General features: G+C 45.5%; 1 protein-coding gene across 1 annotated transcript in view; it reads left to right on the top strand.

Moving 5' to 3' along the window:
* Positions 1 to 19,056, top strand: part of LOC106592580 (unconventional myosin-XV) — a 261,893-nt gene that overhangs the window by 241,170 nt on the left and 1,667 nt on the right. Inside the window, exons 56-60 of the mRNA XM_045692035.1 lie at positions 8,229 to 8,325; positions 8,558 to 8,718; positions 8,992 to 9,125; positions 15,777 to 15,910; positions 16,136 to 16,269. Coding sequence (XP_045547991.1) covers positions 8,229 to 8,325; positions 8,558 to 8,718; positions 8,992 to 9,125; positions 15,777 to 15,910; positions 16,136 to 16,269 — 660 coding nt within the window. The remainder of the gene's footprint in view (positions 1 to 8,228; positions 8,326 to 8,557; positions 8,719 to 8,991; positions 9,126 to 15,776; positions 15,911 to 16,135; positions 16,270 to 19,056) is intronic.

The raw sequence follows: 19,056 nt of genomic DNA, 5'->3' as shown, positions 1-19,056 counted from the left end.
AGTGGGCTCTGATCTTGTTCTGTTGTGTGTATCTCTCTCGCTCTCTGTGTATGACAGTGGGTTCTGTTGTGTGTATCTCTCTCTCTCTGTGTGACATTGTGTTCTGTTGTGTGTATCTCTATCTCTGTGTGTATTACGGTGGGCTCTGATCATGTCCTGTTGTGTGTATCTCTCTCTCTCTGTGTATTACAGTGGGCTCTGATCATGTCCTGTTGTGTGTATATATCTCTCTGTATTACATGGTTCTGTTCTGTGTATCTCTCTCTCTGTGTGTATTACAGTGGGCTCTGACCATGTCCTGTTGTGTGTATCTATCTCTCTGTGTATTACAGTGGGTCTGACAATTTCCTGTTGTGTGTATCTCTCTCTCTCTGTGTATTACAGTGGGCTCTGATCATGTCCTGTTGTGTGTGTACTCTCTCTCTCTGTGTATTACAGTGGGGATCTGTTGTGTGTATCTCTCTGTGTGTATTACAGTGGGTTCTGTTGTGTGTATCTCTCTCTCTGTGTATTACAGTGGGCTCTGACCATGTCCTGTTGTGTGTATCTCTCTCTCTCTCTCGTGTATTACAGTGGGTTCTGTTGTGTGTATCTCTCTCTCTGTGTATTACAGTGGGTTCTGTTGTGTGTATCTCTCTCTCTGTGTATTACAGTGGGCTCTGATCATGTCCTGTTGTGTGTATCTCTCTCTCTGTGTATTATGGTGGGTTCTGTTGTTTGTATCTCTCTCTGTGTATTACAGTGGGCAGTGATCAGGTTCTGTTGTGTGTATCTCTCTCTCTGTGTATTACAGTGGGCTCTGTTCTGTTGTATCTCTCTCTGTGTGTATTACAGTGGATGTTCTGTTGTGTGTATCTCTCTCTCTGTGTATTACAGTGGGCTCTGATCATGTTCTGTTGTGTGTATTTCTCTCTGTGTATTACAGTGGGTTCTGGTTGTGTGTATCTCTCTCTCTCTGTGTATTAGAGTGGGCTCTGATCATGTTCTGTTGTGTGTATATCTCTCTGTGTATTACAGTGGGTTCTGTTGTGTGTATCTCTCTCTGTGTATTACAGTGGGCTCTGACCATGTCCTGTTGTGTGTATCTCTCTCTCTCTCTCTCTGTATTACAGTGGGCTCTGATCATGTCCTGTTGTGTATTTCTCTCTCTCTCTCTGTCTGTATTACAGTGGGTTTTGTTGTGTGTATCTCTCACTCTGTGTATAACAGTGGGCTCTGATCATGTCCTGTTGTGTGTATCTCTCTCTCTGTGTATTACAGTGGGCTCTGATCATGTCCTGTTGTGTATATCAATCTCTGTGTATTACAGTGGGCTCTGATCATGTCCTGTTGTGTGTATATCTCTCTCTGTATTACAGTGGGTTCTGTTGTGTGTATCTCTCAATCTGTGTGTATTACAGTGGGCTCTGATCATGTCCTGTTGTGTGTATATCTCTCTGTGTATTACAGTGGGTTCTGTTGTGTGTATCTCTCTCTCTCTGTGTATTACAGTGGGCTCTGATCATGTCCTGTTGTGTGTATCTCTCTCTCTCTGTGTATTACAGTGGGCTCTGTTGGTGTGTATCTCTCTCTCTGTGTATTACAGTGGGCTCTGATCATGTCCTGTTGTGTGTATCTCTCTCTCTCTGTGTATTACAGTGGGTTCTGTTGTGTGTATCTCTCTCTCTGTGTGTATTACAGTGGGTTCTGTTGTGTGTATCTCTCTCTCTGTGTGTATTACAGTGGGTTCTGTTGTGTGTATCTCTCTCTGTGTATTACAGTGGGTTCTGTTGTGTGTATCTCTCTCTCTGTGTAATACAGTGGGCTCTGATCATGTCCTGTTGTGTGTATATATCTCTCGTGTATTACAGTGGGTTCTGTTGTGTGTATCTCTCTCTCTCTGTGTGTATTACAGTGGGCTCTGATCATGTCCTGTTGTGTGTATCTCTCTCTGTGTATTACAGTGGGCTCTGATCATGTCCTGTGTGTGTATCTCTCTCTCTGTGTATTACAGTGGGCTCTGTTCTGTTTTTTCTCTCTCTGTGTGTGTATTACAGTGGGTTCTGTTGTGTGTATCTCTCTCTGTGTATTACAGTGGGCTCTGATCATGTTCTGTTGTGTGTATCTCTCTATCTCTGTGTATTACAGTGGGTTCTGTTGTGTGTATCTCTCTCTCTCTGTATTACAGTGGGCTCTGATCATGTCCTGTTGTGTGTATCTCTCTCTGTGTATTACAGTGGGCTCTGTTGTGTGTATCTCTCTCTCTCTCTCTGTATTACAGTGGGCTCTGATCATGTTCTGTTGTGTGTATATCTCTCTGTGTATTACAGTGGGTTCTGTTGTGTGTATCTCTCTCTGTGTATTACAGTGGGCTCTGACCATGTTCTGTTGTGTGTATCTCTCTCTCTCTGTGTGTATTACAGTGGGCCGTTCTGTTGTGTGTATCTCTCTCTGTGTATTACAGTGGGCTCTGATCATGTCCTGTTGTGTGTATCTCTCTCTCTCTCTGTGTATTACAGTGGGCTCTGATCATGTCCTGTTGTGTGTATCTCTCTCTCTCTCTGTATTACAGTGGGTTTTGTTGTGTGTATCTCTCACTCTGTGTATAACAGTGGGCTCTGATCATGTCCTGTTGTGTGTATCTCTCTCTCTGTGTATTACAGTGGGCTCTGATCATGTCCTGTTGTGTGTATTTCTCTCTCTCTGTGTATTACAGTGGGCTCTGATCATGTCCTGTTGTGTGTATCTCTCTCTCTCTGTGTGTATTACAGTGGGCTCTGATCATGTCCTGTTGTGTGTATATCTCTCTCTGTATTACAGTGGGTTCTGTTGTGTGTATCTCTCTCTCTCTGTGTATTACAGAGGGCTCTGATCATGTCCTGTTGTGTGTATATCTCTCTGTGTATTACAGTGTGTTCTGTTGTGTGTTTTCTCTCTCTCTCTGTGTATTACAGTGGGCTCTGATCATGTCCTGTTGTGTGTATCTCTCTCTGTGTATTACAGTGGGTTCTGTTGTGTGTATCTCTCTCTCTCTGTGTATTACAGTGGGCTCTGATCATGTTCTGTTGTGTGTACTCTCTCTCTGTGTATTACAGTGGGTTCTGTTGTGTGTATCTCTCTCTCTCTGTGTGTATTACAGTGGGTTCTGTTGTGTGTATCTCTCTCTCTGTGTGTATTACAGTGGGTTCTGTTGTGTGTATCTCTCTCTGTGTATTACAGTGGGTTCTGTTGTGTGTATCTCTCTCTCTCTGTGTTTTACAGTGGGCTCTGATCATGTCCTGTTGTGTGTATATATCTCTCTGTATTACAGTGGTTCTGTTCTGTGTATCTCTCTCTCTCTGTGTGTATTACAGTGGGCTCTGATCATGTCCTGTTGTGTGTATATCTCTCTGTGTATTACAGTGGGCTCTGATCATGTCCTGGTGTGTATCTCTCTCTCTGTGTATTACAGTGGGCTCTGTTCTGTTTTTCTCTCTCTGTGTGCATTACAGTGGGTTCTGTTGTGTGTATCTCTCTCTGTGTATTACAGTGGGCTCTGATCATGTCCTGTTGTGTGTATCTCTCTATCTCTGTGTATTACAGTGGGCTCTGTTGTGTGTATCTCTCTCTCTGTATTAGAGTGGGCTCTGATCATGTTCTGTTGTGTGTATCTCTCTCTGTGTATTACAGTGGGTTTTGTTGTGTGTATCTCTCTCTCTCTCTCTCTGTATTAGAGTGGGCTCTGATCATGTTCTGTTGTGTGTATATCTCACTGTGTATTACAGTGGGTTCTGTTGTGTGTATCTCTCTCTGTGTATTACAGTGGGCTCTGACCATGTTCTGTTGTGTGTATCTCTCTCTCTCTCTCTGTGTGTATTACGGTGGGTTCTGTTGTGTGTATCTCTCTCTGTGTATTACTTTGGTCTCTGACCATGTTCTGTTGTGTGTATCTCTCTCTCTCTCTGTGTATTACAGTGGGCTCTGATCATGTCCTGTTGTGTATCTCTCTCTCTCTCTCTCTCTGTATTACGGTGGGTTTTGTTGTGTGTATCTCTCACTCTGTGTATAACAGTGGGCTCTGATCATGTCCTGTTGTGTGTATCTCTCTCTCTGTGTATTACAGTGGGCTCTGATCATGTCCTGTTGTGTGTATCTCTCTCTCTGTGTATTACAGTGGGCTCTGATCATGTCCTGTTGTGTGTATCTCTCTCTCTCTGTGTGTATTACAGTGGGCTCTGATCATGTCCTGTTGTGTGTATATCTCTCTCTGTATTACAGTGGGTTCTGTTGTGTGTATCTCTCTCTCTCTGTGTATTACAGAGGGCTCTGATCATGTCCTGTTGTGTGTATATCTCTCTGTGTATTACAGTGTGTCCTGTTGTGTGTCTCTCTCTCTCTCTCTGTGTATTACAGTGGGCTCTGATCATGTCCTGTTGTGTGTATCTCTCTCTGTGTATTACAGTGGGTTCTGTTGTGTGTATCTCTCTCTCTGTGTGTATTACTGTGGGCACTGATCATGTCCGGTTGTGTTTCTCTCTCTCTCTCTGTGTATTACAGTGGGTTCTGTTGTGTGTATCTCTCTCTCTGTGTGTATTACAGTGGGCTCTGATCATGTTCTGTTGTGTGTAACTTTTTCTCTCTCTCTCTCTGTGTATTATGGTCGGCTCTGATCATGTCCTGTTGTGTATCTCTCTCTCTCTCTCTCTCTCTCGGTGTATTACAGTGGGCTCCGATCATGTTATGCTGTGTGTATCTCTCTCAGTGTATTACAGTGGGGTCAGTTGTGTGTATCTCTCTCTCTCTCTCTCTGTATTACAGTGGGTTCTGTTGTGTGTATCTCTCTCTCTCTCTGTATTACAATGGGTTCTGTTGTGTGTATCTCTCTCTCTGTGTGTATTACAGTGGGTTCTGTTGTGTGTATCTCTCTCTCTGTGTGTATTACAGTGGGTTCTGTTGTGTGTATCTCTCTCTGTGTATTACAGTGGGTTCTGTTGTGTGTATCTCTCTCTCTCTGTGTAATACAGTGGGCTCTGATCATGTCCTGTTGTGTGTATATATCTCTCTGTATTACAGTGGTTCTGTTCTGTGTATCTCTCTCTCTGTGTTTATTACAGTGGGCTCTGATCATGTCCTGTGTGTATATCTCTCTGTGTATTACAGTGGGCTCTGATCATGTCCTGGTGTGTATCTCTCTCTCTGTGTATTACAGTGGGCTCTGTTCTGTTTTTCTCTCTCTGTGTGCATTACGGTGGGCTCTGTTGCGTGTATATCTCTCTCTCTGTGTATTACGGTGGGCTCTGATCATGTCCAGTTGTGTATCTCTCTCTCTCTCTCTCTGTGTGTATTACGGTGGGTTCTGTTGTGTGTATCTCTCTCTCTGTGTATTACAGTGGGCTCTGATCATGTTATGTTGTGTGTATCTCTCTCTCTCTCTGTATTACAGTGGGCTCTGATCATGTCCTGTTGTGTGTATATATCTCTTTGTATTACAGTGGGTTCTGTTGTGTGTATCTCTCTCTCTTGTGTGTATTACAGTGGGCTCTGACAATGTCCTGTTGTGTGTATCTCTCTCTCTCTCTCTGTATTACAGTGGACTCTGATCATGTCCTGTTGTGTGTGTATCTCTCTCTCTGTGTATTACAGTGGGATCTGTTGTCTGTATCTCTGTGTGTATTACAGTGGGTTCTGTTGTGTGTATCTCTCTCTCTGTGTATTACAGTGGGCTCTGACCATGTCCTGTTTTGTGTATCTCTCTCTCTCTCTGTGTATTACAGTGGGTTCTGTTGTGTGTATCTCTCTCTCTGTGTATTACAGTGGGTTCTGTTGTGTGTATCTCTCTCTCTCTGTGTATTACAGTGGGCTCTGATCATGTTCTGTTGTGTGTATCTCTCTCTCTCTGTGTGTATTATGGTGGGTTCTGTTGTTTGTATCTCTCTCTGTGTATTACAGTGGGCAGTGATCAGGTTATCTTGTGTGTATCTCTCTCTCTGTGTATTACAGTGGGCTCTGTTCTGTTTATCTCTCTCTGTGTGTATTACAGTGGGTTCTGTTGTGTGTATCTCTCTCTGTGTATTACAGTGGGCTCTGATCATGTCCTGTTGTGTGTATCTCTCTCTCTGTGTGTATTACAGTGGGTTCTGTTGTTTATATCTCTCTCTGTGTATTAGAGTGGGCAGTGATCATGTTCTGTTGTGTGTATCTCTCTGTGTGTATTACAGTGGGTTCTGTTGTGTGTATCTCTGTCTCTATTTGTATTACAGTGGGTTCTGTTGTGTGTATCTCTCTCTCTCTCTCTGTGTGTATTACAGTGGGCTCTGTTGTGTGTATCTCTCTCTCTCTCTGTATTAGAGTGGGCTCTGATCATGTTCTGTTGTGTGTATTTCTCTCTGTGTATTACAGTGGGCTCTGATCATGTCCTGTTGTGTGTATCTCTCTCTGTGTATTACAGTGGGTTTTGTTGTGTGTATCTCTCTCTCTCTCTCTGTATTAGAGTGGGCTCTGATCATGTTCTGTTGTGTGTATATCTCTCTGTGTATTACAGTGGGTTCTGTTGTGTGTATCTCTCTCTGTCTATTTCAGTGGGCTCTGATCATGTCCTGTTGTGTATCTCTCTCTCTCTCTGTGTATTACAGTGGGCTCTGATCATGTCCTGTTGTGTGTATATCTCTCTCTGTATTAGAGTGGGTTCTGTTGTGTGTATCTCTCTCTCTCTGTGTATTACAGAGGGCTCTGATCATGTCCTGTTGTGTGTATATCTCTCTGTGTATTACAGTGTGTCCTGTTGTGTGTCTCTCTCTCTCTCTCTTTGTGTATTACAGTGGGCTCTGATCATGTCCTGTTGTGTGTATCTCTCTCTGTGTATTACAGTGGGTTCTGTTGTGTGTATCTCTCTCTCTGTGTGTATTACAGTGGGCTCTGATCATGTCCTGTTGTGTTTCTCTCTCTCTCTGTGTATTACAGTGGGTTCTGTTGTGTGTATCTCTCTCTCTGTGTGTATTACAGTGGGCTCTGATCATGTTCTGTTGTGTGTAACTCTCTCTCTCTCTCTCTCTCTGTGTATTATGGTGGGCTCTGATCATGTCCTGTTGTGTATCTCTCTCTCTCTCTCTCTCTCTGTGTATTACACTGGGCTCCGATCATGTTATGCTGTGTGTATCTCTCTCTGTGTATTACAGTGGGCTCAGTTGTGTGTATCTCTCTCTCTCTCTCTCTGTATTACAGTGGGTTCTGTTGTGTGTATCTCTCTCTCTGTGTGTATTACAGTGGGTTCTGTTGTGTGTATCTCTCTCTCTCTCTGTGTATTACAGTGGGTTCTGTTGTGTGTATCTCTCTCTCTCTCTGTATTACGGTGGGTTCTGTTTTGTGTTTCTCTCTCTCTCTGTGTAATATGCTGGGCTCTGATCATGTCCTTTTCTGTGTATCTCTCTTTCTCTCTGTGTATTACGGTGGGCTCTGATCATGTTCTCTTTCTCTCTCTCTCTCTCTGTGTATTACGGTGGGCTCTGTTGCGTGTATATCTCTCTCTCTGTGTATTACGGTGGGCTCTGATCATGTCCTGTTGTGTGTATCTCTCTCTCTCTCTCTCTATGTGTTATGGTGGGATCTGATCATGTCCTGTTGTGTATCTCTCTCTCTCTCTCTCTCTCTGTGTATTACAGTGGGTTCTGTTGTGTGTATCTCTCTCTCTGTGTATTACAGTGGGCTCTGATCATGTTATGTTGTGTGTATCTCTCTCTCTCTCTGTGTATTACAGTGGGTTCTGTTGTGTGTATCTCTCTCTCTCTGTGTATTACAGTGGGTTCTGATCATGTCCTGTTGTGTGTATCTCTCTCTCTCTCTGTGTGTATTATGGTGGGCTCAGATCATGTCCTGTTGTGTATCTCTCTCTCTCTGTGTATTACAGTGGGCTCTGATCATGTTATGTTGTGTGTATCTCTCTCTGTGTATTACAGTGGGCTCTGACCATGTCCTGTTGTGTGTATCTCTCTCTCTCTCTCTGTGTGTATTACAGTGGGTTCTGTTGTGTGTATCTCTCTCTCTTTATTACAGTGGGTTCTGTTGTGTTTATCTCTCTCTCTATGTGTATTACAGTGGGCTCTGATCATGTTCTCTCTCTCTCTCTCTCTGTGTGTATTACGGTGTGCTCTGATCATGTCCTGTTCTGTGTATTTCTCTCTGTGTATTACGGTGGGCTCTGATCATGTCCTGTTCTGTGTATCTCTCTCTGTGTATTACGGTGGGCTCTAATCATGTGTCCTCCTGTGCTGCAGGTGGCGCTGGACGTGATCGAGGAGCTGTGTTATGAGATGGGCCTACACAGACTGGAGGCCGTTGACGAATACGCTGTCTTCCTGGTCACGAAGAGAGGTGTATATATACACACACACACACACACACGCACACGCACACGCTCACTCTCACTCTCACTCTCACTCTCACACACACACACACACACACACACACACACACACACACACACACACACACACACACACACCACATTGTCAGACTGTCCATACTTTAATTTTACAGTCTGTCTGTCTGTCTGTCTGTCTGTCTGTCTGTCTGTCTGTCTGTCTGTCCGTCCGTCCGTCTTCAGGTCAGAATGTCCGTCCCCTCAATAAGAGGGAGTACATCCTGGACATTGCTACGGAGGCAGAGCCAGTGGACAGTGACTACAGCCTGTGGTTCAGGAGGGTCGTCTGGACTCAGACGCTGAAATTTGACAACGAGCTCTGCGTCACCATGCATTATAACCAGGTATAATAACCAGCTCTGCCTTATGATGCTTTATAACCAGGTATAATAACCAGCTCTGCCTTATGATGCATTATAACCAGGTATAACAAGACAATGATGCATTATAACCAGGTATAACAACATGATGAATTGCAACCAGGTATAACAACACGATGATGCATTATAACCAGGTATAACAACACGATGATGCATTATAACCAGGTATAACAACACTATGATGCATTGACGACCAGGTGTAACAGTCTGCTCTGTGTTACGACGCGTTATTACCAGGTGCTTCCGGACTACCGTAAGGGCTTGATGAACACGCTGCCCAGAGGGAAAGTCTCTGAACAGCAGTTCCTCCAGATCTCTAAGCTGTCAGCTCTGCAACACAGAGCCAAGGACATCCCGTTCATGCCCAGCATGTAAGAACACACACTGCAGGGCATTATGGGGGAGGTGGTTGTGCAGTGCATTATGGGGGGGTTGACAGCAGTTCCTCCAGATCTCTAAGCTGTCAGCTCTGCAACACAGAGCCAAGGACATCACGTTCACACCCAGCATGTAAGAACACACACTGCAGTGCATTATGGGGGGGGTTGCTGGGTGCAGTGCATTATGGGAGGAGGAGGTTGCTGGGTGCAGTGCATTATGGGGGGAGGTGGTTGCTGTGTACAGTGCATTATGGGGGAGGTGGTTGCTGTGTTTAGTGCATTATGCGGAGAGGTGGTTGCTGTGTGCAGTGCATTATGGGGGAGGGGGTTGTGGAGTGCATTATGGGGGAGGTGGTTGTGCAGTGCATTATGGGGGAGGTGGTTGTGCAGTGCATTATGGGGGAGGTGGTTGTGCAGTGCATTATGGGGGAGGTGGTTGTGCAGTGCATTATGGGGGAGGTGGTTGCTGTGTGCAGTGCATTATGGGGGAGGTGGTTGTGCAGTGCATTATGGGGGAGGTGGTTGTACAGTGCATTATTGGGGGAGGTGGTTGTGCAGTGCATTATGGGGGAGGTGGTTGTACAGTGCATTATGGGGGAGGTGGTTGTGCAGTGCATTATGGGGGAGGTGGTTGCTGTGTGCAGTGCATTATGGGGAGGTGGTTGTGCAGTGCATTATGGGGGAGGTGGTTGTACAGTGCATTATGGGGGGTGGTTGCTGTGTACAGTGCATTATGGGGGAGGTGGTTGTGCAGTGCATTATGGGGGAGGTGGTTGCTGTGTCCAGTGCATTACGGGGGAGTTGGTTGCTCTGTGCAGTGCATTATGGGGTGGTGGTTGTGCAGTGCATTATGTGGGAGGTGGTTGTGCAGTGCATTATGGGGGAGGTGGTTGTGCAGTGCATTATGGGGGAGGTGGTTGCTTTGTACAGTGCATTATGGGGAGGTGGTTTGCAGTGCATTATGGGATGGTTGCTGGGTACAGTGCATTATGGGGGAGGTGGTTGCTGTGTGCAGTGCATTATGGGGGAGGTGGTTGCTGTGTGCAGTGCATTATGGGGGAGGTGGTTGCTGTGTGCAGTGCATTATGGGGGGAGGTGGTTGCTGTGTGCAGTGCATAATGGGGGATGTGGTTGCTGTGTGCAGTGCATTATGGGGGAGGTGGTTGCTGTGTACAGTGCATTATGGAGAGGTGGTTGTGCAGTGCATTATGGGGGAGGTGGTTGTGCAGTGCATTATGGGGGAGGTGGTTGTGCAGTGCATTATGGGGGAGGTGGTTGCTTTGTACAGTGCATTATGGGGGAGGTGGTTTGCAGTGCATTATGGGATGGTTGCTGGGTACAGTGCATTATGGGGGAGGTGGTTGCTGTGTGCAGTGCATTATGGGGGAGGTGGTTGCTGTGTGCAGTGCATTATGGGGGAGGTGGTTGCTGTGTGCAGTGCATTATGGGGGGAGGTGGTTGCTGTGTGCAGTGCATAATGGGGGGATGTGGTTGCTGTGTGCAGTGCATTATGGGGGAGGTGGTTGCTGTGTACAGTGCATTATGGGGGGAGGTGGTTGTGCAGTGCATTATGGGGGAGGTGGTTGTGCAGTGCATTATGGGGGAGGTGGTTGTGCAGTGCGTTATGGGGGGAGGTGGTTGCTGTGTGCAGTGCATTATGGGGGGAGGTGGTTGCTGTGTGCAGTGCATTATGGGGTGGGGGTTGTGCAGTGCATTATGGGGGAGGTGGTTGTGCAGTGCATTATGGGGGAGGTGGTTGTGCAGTGCATTATGGGGGAGGTGGTTGCTTTGTACAGTGCATTATGGGGGAGGTGGTTTGCAGTGCATTGTGGGATGGTTGCTGGGTACAGTGCATTATGGGGGGAGGTGGTTGCTGTGTGCAGTGCATTATGGGGGAGGTGGTTGCTGTGTGCAGTGCATTATGGGGAGGTGGTTGCTGTGTGCAGTGCATTATGGGGGAGGTGGTTGCTGTGTACAGTGCATTATGGGGGGAGGTGGTTGTGCAGTGCATTATGGGGAGGTGGTTGCGCAGTGCATTATGGGGGAGGTGGTTGTGCAGTGCGTTATGGGGGAGGTGGTTGCTGTGTACAGTGCATTATGGGGGAGGTGGTTGCTGTGTGCAGTGCATTATGGGGGAGCTGGTTGCTGTGTGCATTATGGGGGAGGTGGTTGTGTCTCCCAATCCCTGCCACTGAAAAACATCCCCACAGCATGATGCTGCCACCGCCATGCTTCACCGCCAGGTTTCCTCCAGACGTGACTCTTGGCATTCAGGCCAAATAGTTCAATCGTGGTTTCATCAGACCAGAGAATCTTGTTTCTCATCGTCTCAGAGTCCTTTATAAAAACTTGTTTTAACTTTGTCATTGTGGGGTATTGTGATGTCGTTATGGGGTATTGTGATGTCATTATGGGGTATTGTGTGTAGTTGATGAGGGAAATAATGTAATTTAGTCCATTTTAGAATAAGGCTGTAAGGTAACAAAATGAAAAAGGGAAGGGGTCTGAATACTTTCCGAATGCACTTTTTCTCCATCATCTCAATGTAATCTCTCCATCATCTCTTTATCATCTCTCCATCATCTCTATGTCATCTTTACATAATCCCTACGTCATCTCTATGTAATCTCTATGTAACCTCTCCGTAATCTCTATGTAATCTCTGTCATCTCCATGTAATCTCTATGTATTCTCTATGTAATCTCTATGTAGTCTTCACGTAATTCCTATGTCATCTCTATGTCATCTCTATGTAATCTCTCTGTCATCTATATGTAATCTCTCCATCATCTCTATGTCATCTCTATGTAGTCTCTATGTAATCTATCCATCATCTCTATGTCATCTCTGGTTGCTTTGTACAGTGCATTATGGGGAGGTGGTTTGCAGTGCATTATGGGATGGTTGCTGGGTACAGTGCATTATGGGGGAGGTGGTTGCTGTGTGCAGTGCATTATGGGGGAGGTGGTTGCTGTGTGCAGTGCATTATGGGGGAGGTGGTTGCTGTGTGCAGTGCATTATGGAGAGGTGGTTGTGCAGTGCATTATGGGGGAGGTGGTTGTGCAGTGCATTATGGGGGGGAGGTGGTTGTGCAGTGCATTATGGGGGAGGTGGTTGCTTTGTACAGTGCATTATGGGGGAGGTGGTTTGCAGTGCATTATGGGATGGTTGCTGGGTACAGTGCATTATGGGGGAGGTGGTTGCTGTGTGCAGTGCATTATGGGGGAGGTGGTTGCTGTGTGCAGTGCATTATGGGGGAGGTGGTTGTGCAGTGCATTATGGGGGGAGGTGGTTGCTTTGTACAGTGCATTATGGGGGAGGTGGTTTGCAGTGCATTATGGGATGGTTGCTGGGTACAGTGCATTATGGGGGAGGTGGTTGCTGTGTGCAGTGCATTATGGGGGAGGTGGTTGTGCAGTGCATTATGGGGGAGGTGGTTGCTTTGTACAGTGCATTATGGGGGAGGTGGTTTGCAGTGCATTATGGGATGGTTGCTGGGTACAGTGCATTATGGGGGGAGGTGGTTGCTGTGTGCAGAGCATTATGGGGGAGGTGGTTGCTGTGTGCAGTGCATTATGGGGGAGGTGGTTGCTGTGTGCAGTGCATTATGGGGGGGAGGTGGTTGCTGTGTGCAGTGCATTATGGGGGAGGTGGTTGCTGTGTACAGTGCATTATGGGGGAGGTGGTTGTGCAGTGCATTATGGGGGAGGTGGTTGCGCAGTGCATTATGGGGGAGGTGGTTGTGCAGTGCGTTATGGGGGAGGTGGTTGCTGTGTACAGTGCATTATGGGGGAGGTGGTTGCTGTGTGCAGTGCATTATGGGGGAGCTGGTTGCTGTGTGCATTATGGGGGAGGTGGTTGTGTCTCCCAATCCCTGCCACTGAAAAACATCCCCACAGCATGATGCTGCCACCGCCATGCTTCACCGCCAGGTTTCCTCCAGACGTGACTCTTGGCATTCAGGCCAAATAGTTCAATCGTGGTTTCATCAGACCAGAGAATCTTGTTTCTCATCGTCTCAGAGTCCTTTATAAAAACTTGTTTTAACTTTGTCATTGTGGGGTATTGTGATGTCGTTATGGGGTATTGTGATGTCATTATGGGGTATTGTGTGTAGTTGATGAGGGAAATAATGTAATTTAGTCCATTTTAGAATAAGGCTGTAAGGTAACAAAATGAAAAAGGGAAGGGGTCTGAATACTTTCCGAATGCACTTTTTCTCCATCATCTCAATGTAATCTCTCCATCATCTCTTTATCATCTCTCCATCATCTCTATGTCATCTTTACATAATCCCTACGTCATCTCTATGTAATCTCTATGTAACCTCTCCGTAATCTCTATGTAATCTCTGTCATCTCCATGTAATCTCTATGTATTCTCTATGTAATCTCTATGTAGTCTTCACGTAATTCCTATGTCATCTCTATGTCATCTCTATGTAATCTCTCTGTCATCTATATGTAATCTCTCCATCATCTCTATGTCATCTCTATGTAGTCTCTATGTAATCTATCCATCATCTCTATGTCATCTCTATGTAATCTCTCCATCATCTCTATGTCATCTCTATGTAACCTCTCTGTCATCTCTATGTAATCTCTCCATCATCTCTATGTCATCTCTATGTCATCTCTGTCATCTCTATGTAATCTCTCCATCATCTCTATGTAATCTCTCCATCATCTCTATGTAGTCTCCATGTAATCTCTATGTAATCTTTCCTTCATGTCTATGTAATCTCTCTGTCATCTCTATGTAGTCTCTATATAATCTCTATGTAATCTCTCCGTCATCTCTATGTAGTCTCTATGTAATCTCTGTGTCATCTCTATCTAACCTCTCCGTCATCTCTATGTAATCTCTCCATCATCTCTATGTCATCTCTATGTAATCTCTCCGTCACCTCTATGTAATCTCTCTGTCATCTCTCTGTCATCTCTCTGTCATCTCTGTATCATCTCAATGTAATCTCTCTGTCATCTCTATGTCATCTTTCCGACATGTCTATGTAATCGCTATGTAATCTCTCCATCATCTCTATGTAATCTCTATGTAATCTCTCCATCATCTCTATGTCATCTCTATGTAATCTCTCCATCATCTTTATGTAATCTCTATGTAATCTCTCCATCATCTGTATGGCATCTCTATGTAATCTCTCTGTCATATCTTTGTCATCTCTATGTAATATCTATGTCATCTCTATGTAATCTCTCTGTCATCTCTATGTAATCTCTCTGTCATCTCTATGTAATCTCTATGTAATCTCTCCTTCATCTCTATGTCATCTCTATGTAATCTCTCCGCCATCTCTGTCATCTCTGTGTCATCTCTATGTAATCTCTCCATCATCTCTATGTCATCTCTATGTAATCTCTCCATCATCTCTATGTAATCTCTCCATCATCTCTATGTAGTCTCCATGTAATCTCTATGTAATCTTTCCTTCATGTCTATGTAATCTCTCTGTCATCTCTATGTAGTCTCTATATAATCTCTATGTAATCTCTCCGTCATCTCTATGTAGTCTCTATGTAATCTCTATGTAATCTTTCCATCATCTCTATGTAGTCTCTATGTATTCTCTGTGCCATCTCTATCTAACCTCTCCGTCATCTCTATGTAATCTCTCCATCATCTCTATGTCATCTCTATGTAATCTCTCCGTCACCTCTATGTAATCTCTCTGTCATCTCTCTGTCATCTCTCTGTCATCTCTGTATCATCTCAATGCAATCTCTCCATCATCTCTATGTCATCTCTATGTAATCTCTCTGTCATCTCTATGTCATCTTTCCGACATGTCTATGTAATCGCTATGTAATCTCTCCATCATCTCTATGTAATCTCTCCATCATCTCTATGTAATCTCTCCATCATCTCTGTGTCATTTCTACATAATCTCTATGTAATCGCTACATAATCTCTATGTCATCTCTGTAATATCTATGTCATCTCTATGTCATCTCTGTGTCATCTCTATTTAATCTCTCTGTCATCTCTATGTAATCTCTATGTAATCTCTCCTTCATCTCTATGTCATCTCTATGTAATCTCTCCGCCATCTCTGTCATCTCTGTGTCATCTCTATGTAATCTCTCCATCATCTCTATGTCATCTCTATGTAATCTCTCCATCATCTCTATGTAATATCTCTGTCATCTCTATGTCATCTCTACATCATCTCTATGTAATCTCTATGTAATCTCTCTGTCATCGCTATGTAATCTCTCCGTCATCTCTATGTAATGTCTATGTAATCTCTCCGTCATCTCTATGTAATCTCTCCGTCATCTCTATGTAATCTCTCCATCATCTCTATGTCATCTCTCCATCATCTCTATGTCATCTCTATGTAATCTCTCCATCATCTCTCCATCATCTCTATGTCATCTCTCCATCATCTCTATGTAATCTCGCCGTCATATCTATGTCATCTCTCCATCATCTCTATGTCATTTCTACATCATCTCTATGTAATCTCTCCGCCATCTCTATGTCATCTCTGTAATCTCTATATCATCTCTATGTCATCTCTCCATCATGTCAATGAATGTAAAAACCCTTGAACTGAGAAACATTTAGAAATATTTTATTTATTTATTTGTTATCCTTTTCTCCGTTCTTTTGTCTCGCCAGCCATGAGTTGTCGGAGTACATCCCCCCCCTTCTGTTCGGGAAGCAGCCCCCCCAGGCATGGGTCACCATGGTAACGCAGCACATGCAGCAGGTCCAGACCCTCAACCCGCACCAGGCCAAAGCTCAGTTCCTGGGTATGACACCTAACACACACACGAACACACCTAACACACACTAACACACATACAATACATATACAAAAGTATGTGGACACCCCTTCAAATTAGTAGATTCGGCTATGTGTGTGTGTGTGTGTGTGTGTGTGTGTGTGTGTGTGTGTGTGTGTGTGTGTGTGTGTGTGTGTGTGTGTGTGTGTGTGTGTGTGTGTGTGTGTGTGTCTGACTGTGACCCTCCCCCAGGTCTGGTCAGTTCGTTCCCCATGTTTGGCTCCTCGTTCTTCTTCGTCCAGTCCAGCAGCAGTGGCTCCATGTACGCTCCCTGTATCCTGGCTGTTAATCCACGTGGACTGCACTTTCTCAACAAGGACACTCACGTAAGGGCCCCGCCCCCACACCGCTCACTAAGTCCCACCCACTTCCCACTTTGCTCACTAAATCCCGCCCACACTGCCCCACTATGGCCCGCCCACACCGCTCACTAAGTACCGCCCACTTTGCTCACTAAGCCCTGCCCACTCTGCTCACTAAGTCCCACCCACTTTGCTCACTAAGTCCCGCCCACACCACTCACTAAGTACCGCCCACTTTTCTCAATAAGCCCCGCCCACACTGCTCACTAAGTCCTGCCCACACTGCTCACTAAGTCCCACCCATTTTGCTCACTAAGTTCCGCCCACACCGCTCACTAAGTACCGCCCACTTTGCTCACTAAGCCCCGCCCACTCTGCTCAATAAGTCCCACCCACACTGCTCACTAGCTAGCCCTTTTGTTCCACCCCCCCACACATGCGGTGATCTCACCTGACTTTTAAATGGTGCCTCTAGAGACAAAACCTCTCTCATCGTCACTCAATGCCTAGGTTTACCTCCACTGTACTCACATCCTACCATACCCTTGTCTGTACACTATGCCTTGAATCTATTCTTCCGCACCCAGAAATCTGCTCCTTTTACTCTCTGTTCCGAACGCACTATCCTACTCCTCCTCTGCTCTTCTGGTGATGTAGAGGTTAACCCCTGCAGCCCCCTGCACCGCTCCCATTCCCCAGGTTCTTATAGCCTTTAGCCGTACCCTTATCCAACTCCTCCTCTGGTGATGTAGAGGTTAACCCAGGCCCTGCAGCCCCCTGCACTGCTCCCAATCCCCAGGTTCTTATAGCCTTTAGCCGTACCCTCATCCTACTCCTCCTCTCCTCCTCTGGTGATGTAGAGGTTCATCCAGGCCCTGCAGCCCCCTGCACCGCTCCCATTCCCCAGGTTCTTATAGCCTTTAGCCGTACCCTCATCCTTCTCCTCCTCTCCTCCTCTGGTGATGTAGAGGTTAACCCAGGCCCTGCAGCCCCCTGCACTGCTCCCATTCCCCAGGTTCTTCTAGCCTTTAGCCGTACCCTTATCCTACTTCTCCTCTGTTCCTCTGGCGATGTAGAGGTTAACCCAGGCCCTGCAGCACCCTGCACCGCTCCCATTCCAAGCTGTGACCTGGACACCATATGTGAAATGATCGCCCCCTATCACCTACAGTTCGTACAGTTAGGTGACCTAAACTGGGACATGCTTAAACACCCCAGCCATCCTAAAATCTAAGCTAGATGCCCTCAATCTCACACAAATTATCAAGGAACCTACCAGGTACAACCCTAATTCCGTAGCCTTATCTCATTAGAAGCCTCCTCCCTAAGTTTGTTTTATTCACTGCTTTAGCACACTCCGCCAACCCTGATGTCATAGCCGTGTCTGAATTCTGGCTTAGGAAGGCCACCAGAAATCCTGACATTTCCATCCCTAACTATAACATTTTCCATCAAGATAGAACTGCCAAAGGAGGCAGAGTTGTAATCTACTGCAGAGACAGCCTGCAGAGTTCTGTCTTACTATCCAGGTATGTGCCCAAACAGTTCAAGCTTCTACTTTTAAAAATCCACCTTTCCAGAAACAAGTCTCTCACCGTTGTCGCTTGTTATAGACCCCCTTCATCCCCCAGCTGTGACCTGGACACCATATGTGAATTGATTGCCCCCTATCACCTACAGTTCGTACAGTTAGGTGACCTAAACTGGGACTTGCTTAACACCCCGGCCGTCCTACAATCTAAGCTAGATGCCCTCAATCTCACACAAATGATCAAGGAACCTACCAGGTACAACCCTAAATCCATAACCATGGGCACCCTCTTAGATATCATCCTGACCAACTTTCCCTCTAAGAATTATAGATACAGAACTCCTCTATGCACTCGATATGTCCGATTTTAAAATAGCTTTTTGGTGAAAGCACATTTTGCAATATTCTAAGTACATAGCCCAGCCATCACGGGCTAGCTATTTAGACACCCGGCAAGTTTAGCCTTCACCAAAATCAGATTTACTATTACAAAAGTTTGATTACCTTTTGTTGTCTTCGTCAGAATGCACTCCCAGGACTGCTACTTCAATAACAAATGTTGGTTTGGTCCAAAATAATCCATCGTTATATCCGAATAGCGGCGTTTTGTTCGTGGGTTCCAGACACTATCCGAATGGTAAATAAGGGTCGCGCGCATGGCGCAATTCGTGACAAAAAAAATCTAAATATTCCATTACCGTACTTCGAAGCATGTCAACCGCTGTTTAAAATCCATTTTTATGCCATTTTTCTCGTAAAAAAAGCGATAATATTCCGACCGGGAATATCCTTTTAGGTAAACAGACAAAGGAAAAGAAAGCTTTCGGTCGACGCGGGCACGAGCCTGAGTCTCACAGTACTGTAACCAGCCACTACCCAAACGCGCTACTTTGTTTCAGCCAGAGCCTGCAAAGCCACGATTCAACTTTTTGCCGCCTTCTGAGAGACCATGTGAGCCGTAGGAAGTGTCACGTTATAGCAGAAATCCTTTGTAATTGATAGAGATGGTGTAGAAGGCCAAGAAATGGTCAGACAGGGTACTTCCTGTACAGAATCTTCTCAGGTTTTGACCTGCCATTTGAGTTCTGTTATACTCACAGACACCATTCAAACAGTTTTAGAAACTTTAGGGTGTTTTCTATCCAAAGCCAATAATTATATGCATATTCTAGTTACTGGGCAGGAGTAGTAACCAGATTAAATCGGGTACGTTTTTTATCCAGCCGTGTCAATACTGCCCCCTAGCCCTAACAGGCTAAATACACATCTGCTGTCTTCAA

Source organism: Salmo salar, chromosome ssa12 (assembly GCF_905237065.1).
Source record: "Salmo salar chromosome ssa12, Ssal_v3.1, whole genome shotgun sequence".
Taxonomy (NCBI): Eukaryota; Metazoa; Chordata; class Actinopteri; order Salmoniformes; family Salmonidae; genus Salmo; species Salmo salar.
The sequence above is the reverse complement of the archived record's forward strand: the minus strand, read 5'-3'. Positions and strand labels throughout refer to the sequence as shown.